General features: G+C 41.3%; 1 protein-coding gene across 1 annotated transcript in view; it reads left to right on the forward strand.

Annotated features, from left to right (window-relative positions):
- Positions 1-5,236, forward strand: part of si:ch211-107n13.1 (uncharacterized protein LOC798535 homolog) — a 39,550-nt gene extending 34,314 nt beyond the window's left edge. Inside the window, exon 2 of the mRNA XM_034174117.1 lies at positions 2,616-5,236. Coding sequence (XP_034030008.1) covers positions 3,334-4,689 — 1,356 coding nt within the window. The 5' untranslated portion in view covers positions 2,616-3,333 and the 3' untranslated portion in view covers positions 4,690-5,236. The remainder of the gene's footprint in view (positions 1-2,615) is intronic.
- The last annotated feature ends 5,259 nt before the right edge of the window (positions 5,237-10,495 follow it).

Raw genomic sequence — 10,495 nt, forward strand, 5'->3', positions numbered from 1 at the left:
TCCACTGTATGTTACTCTCCCATTTACAGCTGGGTGGACTGAATCTACCTCAAATTCACTACTATAATTTGGAGTCAAAGTTTAAAAAGATATTTTGAGCTTTCATTCAAAAAAATGTTTGACTGATGTGCAGCTCAACAGAAGAAAATGAGCTGGTGTCATCATAGCTTTCAAAAGATGATTAATTTACAAATTAATGGGCAGTTGATGTTGTTTTTCATTATTTTGTCAGTGTTATTTTTTATTGGCATCATTAACAATATACTTCTGACTTGGCGGGGTCCCTGTTGGCCTGCTGGCCTGCCAGGCCTGTATTATAGGGTAAAAAGTCATTTCTAGTAGTGTTGAAAGTAGTGTGCAGTCCATGTCATGGTGCACTATGACGCAACTAATGACTGAAACCATACTGTCCACACCAAGATATTCTGCAGACATTTCTTTAACAAGTAAATTACCCACAAGAGCAAAGGACACAAGCATAAGCTGATTTTTGGCTGTCAGCCCAAGTTAACTTCTCAAATGAATAAACGGTTATGACCTTGCCGCACATTTGAGCAGTTTTTGCCACCATCTAGAAGACAATGTAAGCATTTCAGGGCTTCTGTTACATTTCCTGCTTGAAACCCAAAATTCAGTACAAAGGGATTTATAAATGTCAGAAAAGCATGATTTTTTTTTTTTTTCGGTAAGCAGAGCTTTGACCTCTCAGTATTAATGTATAAAAATTTCCTTTCTGAGAGTTCTGCGGTTCTTCAGTACAGATGGACAAAATGACAGTAATTTCTCTTGACAAGCACAGTTTTAAATTTTACAGTTGTGAAAAACAGAAAAACATAGTTACAAAGCGATCACAAGAGTGTACACCTTGAGCAGCATAGCTAATAAATCAGTGGCGGCACCAAGGGGGGGGGCTTAAGCCCCTCCAATAATGAGCCAAGCCCCCCTCAGCCCCCCCAATAATTCTGCCAATAATGTGAATAGCGACTGACATATTTGTGGATCTCAACTGCAGTTTTGCGCTGAGAATGTCTCAATATTGCGTAACTAAGCAAAGTGATGAATGTGTGTGTTCGGTGATCCACCAATGCTGAATCACCCTTCAAACTGAATTTTCAATTTTGCAAATAAACATTTATTTGTAAAAACCCACACACAAGTTACAAATCAGAAATTTGTGTTTGTGAATCACAAAGCACATGTACAAATGAAAGGATATTTGGGCTAGATTGTATACAAACTTTATAAATAATCACTTTTTTGTATATTGTTTACAACTAAGTTTCTCGGGCTATATCTTTTACTTACTTTTATCGAATGGTTATGACCTCTGTGTTAAATTGGCAATAAATTTTTGCTGTAGACGATTTGTGTAAGGTTGATTCCATGCATTGTCTTGAGCACCATTTCAGTGAATTTGGTTTGTATACCTGTGCGCAAGTTTACTGAACTTACAGTCATTCGAAGCGATGTGTGTGTGCATTGATACACTTTAGAGCAGCACGGGTGACTAAAACATATACCTTGGTATTTATAAAGCAATTTACTACATATTTTTCATTTCGACAACATTTTGTGGAGCCCCTCCAACTTTTACCCCAGCCCCACAACAAAAATTTCCTGGCGCTGCCACTGTAATAAATTGTATATCTAGATTTTGAATTGTGCTGAGTATACTTTTATATAACCTGAGTGATAATCCAGATAACAGTAAAAAAAAAACAAACAAACAAAAAAAAACATTCCTTTCTCGAGAGTTCATTCACAGTGACATTTGTTTATCACAGCAGTGATTGCACTTGAAACATAATGACTGAAAAAGAACATTCATTATTTGTTTTATATAACACCTAAAATAGATCCTTGTCATTTGATATTTTATTAATTTATAAAAAGAGAAACGGGACTTACATCCTTCCCCAGCCAACAGTGTACACCAAACCTCGGTAGTGAGGCCCAGATGCCCCATCTCACACAGGTGTCATCTAACAGAGCCCACTATGCCCCAGTGCCTGCCGCAGCTTGGAGCTTGCGGGGGTCCAACCCAGCCTGCAGTGGGGCCAACCCGGCCTGTGCGGCTCTGCCTCAGGCATCCACTGCTTTCTCAGGACTCCCTCAACTCACTCTGGAGCTCCCTCGGTGCATCCAGCCTTCCCATCCATTCCCCAGTGAGTCACGCTGTTTCGAGCCACTGCTTGCTTTTAAACTAAGCGCCGTCGTGACTAGTGTGAGCGTGCTAAATGGAACCAAAATTGCACGATAAATGGAACACAATGGCAAATGGGATGAATGATCAATATCATGTGACATACAAACCATCAATCAAATGACAAGGATCTATTTAGGCATTATACTGTATAAAGCAAGTTATGTAACTCAGAGTACAATGTTGACATGAGTTCAGTTCCAACTGCAAGGAGAAATGTATCCACTGCAATGTTCAATGTAGGAATTCACTAAGTATTTGTTTATATCACTGCTGGGTTGCTGCAGAGGTTAAACCCAACATACACAACCTAACCTTTTCAGACCACTCTTAGTTCTGCCATCTGAACTTTGCTGTGCAAGAATTTCAGTTACAAACTAAAAAAAACTCTCTTTCTCTGTGTCTCTCCCAGGAGTCCATGAAGGTGAGATGAAGACAAGGACAAGCTCTCCATCTGCCAATCCGTCCATCAGCATTTCAAGTACCCTGGTGCCAGCCACCCTTAAGTCACCTCGACCACAACAGGTGTCAAGCAAGAATTGTCTTGACCCAGCGTCCTGCAGACAACCGGCACTAAGCAAATATTTGAGGTCATTCTGTTTGATTTCTCTTGGCACCCGTCACTGAGAGGATAAACAGTTACAGGGTGCTGTTGGGAGACAGAAAGAGAGAAGAAAAAGTGGGGGTGGAAAAGTAGCCATTACAAAGTGTACCCGGTCTGCTATTTCTGCTGCACTGTGGGCAGGGAGCATCTCATTTGGGAGTGTGCTGGCCAAAAATAAAAGAAAAAGAAATTGTAAGGACTTTCCTGAGCCCCATTCCAATGCTTGTGTAAATCCTGGAGAGAGATTATCAGCTGGTCTGGCCCTCAACACTGCCCACCAAAGAAGCTACACACTATCTATAGAAAACCTTAAAACAAATTTGGAACCTGCGGGTTTCTTGATTGCTACTTATCTTTCCCCCCCTTCAAGAAAGACTCAACAGTAGTGAGAAAAGGAATGAAAGTAGCCACAGTTTTCTATTCTTGAAGCCTTTCACAGACCTAATACCAACTCTGGGGGCACCAGAAGCTCTCTGTCATCTTGGGGCTGTAGTTTTGATGCATTTCTCAAGCTGGTTGGAACAACATGAAGCCGCTAACACCAATAGGATCCCCGTCTCCTCTGAGACTCCTCAACAAGGGTCCAGACTACCTGCGTAGGCAGATAGATGGTGGGGGCCATGGCCGGACAATCAGTGCTGTGGAGAGGCTTGAAGCTGACAAAGCCAAATATGTTAAGAGCCAGCAGGTGATCAACACAAAGCAAGAGCCTGTGCTGGTTCCTTGTGCCACCCCGCCACCACAACCACGACGAGCCACTGCCAATCCCAGTAGTCTGAGTCCTCAAACGGTCCCGCGTCATTCATTTAACACTGTCTTCTCTTCACTGTCTGGCTCTTTCACGTCACGAGATGACAATGACAACGATGACTCCAGAAAGGAGAACCGACGGACCTCTGTAGATGTTGAGGCACACAACAGGAGCAATGTCCAAAATATAATGCTTCCCAGCCAGAAGACCCTTGAAATCAAAATCTTAGTAGCACCGCACAGTGCCCCAGTACTTAGACGGAGCACAGGCAAACGTATGCTGCGACCAGACTCCCTGGTCATCTATCGCCAGAAGAAAGAGTGCCGGAGCCTCAGTGGTGCAGCAGTGGTTGAAAACACCAATATGGAATTGAAGGGCTACAGTTTTGTACGTCGCCTCTTCCAGGGATCCATGAGAGAGAAGAATGGTGGAGGTGAAGGAAGAATCCAAAAGATGGTGATTGGTGAGGAGAAGGCACCATCACGCGATGGGGACTCACGGATGTCATGGACCAATGACAAGGATACTGCAGATGGTGGACCAGGAAGCCGGAGGTCAAGTAAAACTCATTTAGAACCCTCCCCAGGATCTGTCCCAAGCCCAGAATGTAACAGTATCCTTGAAAAGACTAAAAATGAATTTACAAATGGGAATAAGGATGTTGTTAGCATCAACAATAGCAACCACTCAAGCAACCACAATAATGAGAATGACCCGTGGAAGCGAGCATCACCACCACTACCACCCAGAAGACACTTTGGTGGGTTACAGCGCTCCAAGTCGGAACTGCGACTGCATTCCTCGATCGCGTTATTAGAGCAGGAGCATTTCTTTGACTTTTGTGGCTTGGACACAGACATGATAGAGCGCCTGGGTCGGGAGAATTTTCTTTCTGGTGCCAGCTCCATAGACACACTCTCACTGGCACTCCGCAGTGTGGGCGGAGAAGGTTGTGGAGGTTCTGAGCCCAGTGAATTCTCCCATCACTCTGGAGAAGGGTTGTTTCAGGAGGAGCTGGCTGAGCAGCTACCCTTTGGTGTTTCAATCATCGAGAGAAATGCTCGTGTCATCAAGTGGCTTTACGGGTGTAAGAACGCTGCCCGCGAAGGGCCTAAAGAATCGACTGTTTAGCTGAAGGACATACGGCCGTGTGCAGTAGAATACCAAAACTGTCCTTTTCACAATGTACTTTTTGTCGAAACACGGGATCAGCATGCCTTCACCCCAATTTAGGAGCATCAGAAGCAGCTGGTGTTTTTATTGGTACATTAGCAATAACTCCAGAGACATTTCCACCTTAGAGGACTGCCGCTACTGCTGAGTTGTATTCATAGATCCTATGGAAGCACTGTGTGGTTCGAGATAAACTATACTGGCAAATACAGCCAGTTCTTCCAGCAAAGTTTCAGGTGGCCAGTGTGTGTGTGTGTATGTATGTGTGTGTGTGTGAAGTGGGTAATGTATCCCCGCCCTCTTAACTTTGAGCTTCTGGTCATTGATTGACAGAACTGGATCCAAAATGGGGTGAGAAATCACCCCCAGTTTGACCTCCCACGAGGCACATAACTGTAAAGATTTGTCCTTGACACCAAATATTGCCACCTCTCTCCACCAGTAAGTATTTTATAATGGAAAACCACTAAGCTAGTCTATTTTTTATTTTATTTTATCTGAAACTGAAAAACTACTGTTTGAGTGTGAAGTGAACCATGAGTACCTCATTTGGAACTGTCCCAGTTTAGTTTGAGTTTTGCTTTCTATTTACTCTTTAAACGCAGGCGTTGGAACAAACATGTGGCACCCCTGTGGGGTTATTTATGCACTGAACTGGACAAAAATGAAAGATATGATTAATATGCAGAGCTTCTTTAGAGATTCATCTCATATACTGATATTAACACTGAGCTTTATTTAAAGGAGCACCGGAACAGTCAATGTGTTCTTACTCTGAGGCGCCACACAGCAACGTTTTGTCAGTTGCCCTTCGTGCCGACCTTCGGTGTGAGCAGAGAAAACTGAATATGTTTTATCAGGAATGTGCCTGGTAGCCTACAAGCTATTAAAATTTCACCTGGCTGTGGAGGATGGATGGTTTTGGTGGGGGTTTTGAAGTTGGGGAAGGATTGGTTGTCTACTTGGGTGGTTCCCATCCAATGCCCTGGTCACACGGCACACGGCGATAGCTGGACGATGGATAAAAATTCAAAAAGTAAGAGATCATCAGGAAAAGGTAGATGATCCTAGACCTTTCCCATCACCAAAAAGCCTGCAAATCAAGCAAAATCAAACAAAACTAAAGGAACAAAACAAAACAAAAAAATAAAACTACAACTACAACATCAACCTCGATGCTTTGAACAAAATCAAAATGAAACATTCATGATCACGTGACCAAAAGTGGCTATAAAACCAAACTGTCACCGGGGAACTGTCCACCAGAGTGTCAGACAAAGGCTATACTCCCAAAGACACACACACATAGGCCAACCCAGCCACACATGCTTGAGACGTGTGTAAATCATTTAAGTAGTTGATAAAATGTTCTTAACACTGTTGTTTCTGTATGGAAACTTCGCTTATTCATCCCAAAAATGAACGATTCATTATTGATACAAGGATGTTTCGTTCACGTCGAAGCTTTGGGTATTGATTCTTTCAGATCGTTGCCTTCGTTCAGTACGTTGGACTTGGGATAATGAACGAAGTTGGACAAAGGTCAAACGCAATGCTAATGTTATGAAAACTAAGCAAATGAAACGAAACAAAACCATCAAGAACTACAGCAAAACGAAATACGGATGAATTGAGGTTCACATTTAAAACTTCTGATGGAGCACCAGCTGCAGGAATGAAGCTGAACAAAGGTTAAGCGATGCCCCCGAAAGTCAACAAAAGTCCAGATTTCTTGTTCAATTTGGGTTTCGTTGTCCTTTGTTAGTGCTGTGTGACCGGGGCTCAAGAGTCAAGGTAGTTCACAGTATACCGGATGCAGCGACACCAGTGCATGCTCCTAGGCTTGAATTCACCAAAAATGCTGGAGAGCAGATGTCTTACATGGTCCATTAGAGCACCTATGAGTAGAATTTTCAGAAAGGAACTCGCGGCTAACTATTGCCAAGCTGCTAGCGCATGTTGTGATGCCAAAAGGTTATGCAAAAGGATGACTATTTACACTTTGAGAGCAGACCAGCAGCACGTGGGCACTATTTTTTTTTTCAATTCATCTCTTTTGCCCCCAGTTAAGAGGTTCAGTTCTCAACTTGTATACAGATTGTCAGATTATTTGACAGCACAAACTCATGACAGCTAAAGGTTCCTTAGGGTTTTGGTAAACAAGAAAATTCATGTTAAGCGTAAAGAAGCTCAAAATGTTGGTCCCGTCCTGGGTAATGATTTCAATTGTCACTTTTAATGTCTGGGTTTGTCTTTTTTTAGAAGTTGATACTCCTCAAATTGCAACATCTGGTGTTTCTCATCAAAACAGTTGGAGGCTGATGCTGTCTGCGTTTCTGTGATAGCCAAACGCCCTCCCTCCCATCATCCATCCTTCACTGATTCTTAGTTTATCTGTATTAAGGTCATATCCATTACTTGGCAGGGAGGATACTGTTGAAATATGACCCGGGGTCTACCGAGGTATGTATAGGTTAGTCCAAGAGATGTTCTGGATTGAGTAGTTCTGGTCCCAAGGGCAGGATATTTGTATTTGTACATATAATAATACAAAATTCTTTCCAGCATTGGTACTTTTTTCCATCCTGGATACCTTTTGGTTTTTCTCTGGGTTGCATATTACAAAAGTTGCTCTGTCCAGTTCAGAATCTGCTTTTTATTTTATATGACAGATTTCATTTTTGATTCCAAAGAGGCGTGCGTATGATGTACACAGCTAAAAGCATGCAAATAAAGAGTTTTTGTGGGGAAGTAATTTTTGTTGTCTTTGTTGTGTTTGGGGAAGGAGCCGAGGGGGGTGGGGGTGGAGTTGGCTGAGTTGGCAACAAGATATCTGTAATACAGGGTTCACTATGCAGTACACTGTAACAAAAGATATCCAAGAAAGTAAAAACTCATTTCTGGGAAATAATTTTTTGCTGAAAAAGAAAAAATAATCTTGACAAGCTAGTTTTACTGAAAATAATACAATTTATGAAAATATATAAATATAACTGTCTTATTAAGATATAGCAGCTAATATTGAGCTAGATTGTAACAGTTTGATTGTACAACAGTTTACATGAAATCCAGCAGAGGAACAAAATTGTTTTTGATTGTCGGACACCACTACGGTCTGGTCGTATTAGATCTTAGTGCTGCGTTTGATTCTGTGGATCATCATATTCTATTCGATAGGCTGCAGAATCATTTTGGGATTACTGGGAGTGCACTTGCATGGTTGACATCAGACCTGATGAGTCCGTTCTCACTATGTTTTGTACATAACACTACCTCTAACCTTAGTGACATGAAATTTGGGGTTCCACGGGGGTCCGTCTTAGGCCTCCTGCTTTTCTCCCTTTATATAGCACCCCTTAGGCACATACTGTGGCACTTTGGGATTACCTTTCATTGCTATGCTGATGATACTCAGTTACACATGCCGATTACTGCTAGTAGTCTCATCCGCATAAGATCCTTAGAAGATTGCCTTGCATCAGTGAAAAGCTGGATGTCTAGCAATTTCCTACTTTTAAAACTCTGATAACACTGAAATGACGGTTCTTGTTCCAGTGAGACATCAGCATCAATTTCACCAGTTAATGCTTAGCCTAAGCTCCTGTGTATACACACATATATCACACTGACCACATGAGGAACCTTGGGGTAATTTTTGATCCTATATTGTCCTTTGACCTCCACATTAGAGATATTATGAGGACTGCTTTCTTCCACCTGCGAAATATAGCGAAGATTCATACCATCCTGTCTATGGCTGATACTGAGATCTTGATTCATGCGTTTGTCTCTTCTAGATTGGACTACTGCAATGTTCTATTTTCTAGTTTACTGCAGTCCAGCATTAGGGGTCTCCATTTGGTTCACAATGCTGCTGCCAAAGAAGCAGAAAGCTTAACTGCATTACACCCATTTTGGCATCTCTTCAATGTCTTCCTGTCCCTGTGAGAACAGATTTTAAGGTTCTGCTACTACCCAATAAAATTGTTCACGGACTGGCACCTCCCTACTTAGCTGACCTAATTAAACCCTATGTACCGGCCCGGGCTCTGCATTCTCAGGGTGCAGGACTACTTTGTGTCCCTATGGTGAATAAAAAGTCTGCGGGTCACAGAGCGTTCTCTTATCGTGCCCCTGTTCTGTGGAATGATCTCCCTGCATCAGCAGATTCTGTGGAGACTTTCAAGTCCAGACTTAAGACGCACTTATTTTCCCTTTCATATGGCCAGCATACTGACATAGTATGTTACTATGCTTTTTAAATTTTTAAATTCATTTTATTAGGAAATGGAGCAGGCCGCGGCCTCAAGTTTAACTAAATTCTGGGTCTTTTGGTGAAGCTTAGGGCTTGTGGCAGGCGATCACCTTATTATTTCTTCTGTTTTTCTTGTTGCTTAATGCTGATCAATAATAATCATCATCTAATCATCAGTCTATCTACTGTCTTATCTGCAAGGTTAGAGCAGATACACAATTGGGTGCTAGCCTAATGTTAGCCTTTAAATACTTAAAGAATGAGTACAATCTGCTCAACCAGCTAATCTTTTAGCCACTGTTGCTACATGGTTGCTACCTGACCAACATGTCTTTCTAGAGTAGATTAGCAGCAGCGTTGTGTCCTTCTGAAGGTCAGGGGATACAAAAGCCTGTAATCCCAGTGTTTGTAGGTGTTTCCAGCACTGTACAGCCTATATCCCAATTTTCCTCATTGTTTTAATACTGCAGTATAACCTTTATTCCAAAGTTTCTAGGTTTATGACACTGTACTATATCCTATAATCCTAATGTTCCTCAGTGGTATTGTAGAAATGGTACTACAGCCAATAATCTTAATCAAAAATGTGCCTATTTAGGGTCTGCTCCTTTCTCTGTCCCTGACCAAGGCAGTGTCTCTACAGTTAGACACAATCCAACCACTAGGAGCAGTGGACAGCCACAGTCTGGTTGAGGGGACCAACTCCAGATGTGAATAGGATGGGTTAAATGCAAATACACGTTTGTGTTGCATGTAGTACCAATGGACAATAAAGGCCCTTCTTCTTCTGATATCCTAAATATTATCAGTACTGTACTATAGCCTATAATCCTAGTGTTCCTAAGTGTTATTAATTGTACGATAGCCCTATAGTCCTAATGATCCTAATGTTATAGTAGCTGTGCTATAGCCTATAATTGTACATGTTCCTAAATGTATATACTATACTATATGCATATAAACCTAATTGTTCCGAGGTATATAATACTGTACTTTAGACCTATAAACCTAATGTTCCTGAGTGTTATAATATTGTACTTTAGCCTATATTCCTAATGTTCCTGAGTGCTATAATATTGTACTATAGCCTACAATCCTAATGTTTCTAAGTGTTATAATATTGTACTATAGCCTATAATCCTATGGTCCTAAGTGTTATAATATTGTACTATAGCCTACAATCCTAATGGTTCTAAATGTTATAATACTGTACTATAGCCTACAATCCTAATGGTCCTAAATGTTATAATACTGTACTATAGCATATATCCTAATGGTCCTAAGTGTTATAATATTGTACTATAGCCTACAATCCTAATGGTTCTAAATGTTATAATACTGTACTATAGCATATAATCCTAATGGTCCTAAGTGTTATAATATTGTACTATAGCCTACAATCCTAATGGTCCTAAATGTTATAATACTGTACTATAGCATATAATCCTAATGGTCCTAAATGTTATAATACTGTACTATAGCATATAATCCTAATGGTCCTAAGTGTTA

The sequence above is a fragment of the Thalassophryne amazonica genome, chromosome 7 (genome assembly GCF_902500255.1).
Source record: "Thalassophryne amazonica chromosome 7, fThaAma1.1, whole genome shotgun sequence".
NCBI lineage: Eukaryota > Metazoa > Chordata > Actinopteri > Batrachoidiformes > Batrachoididae > Thalassophryne > Thalassophryne amazonica.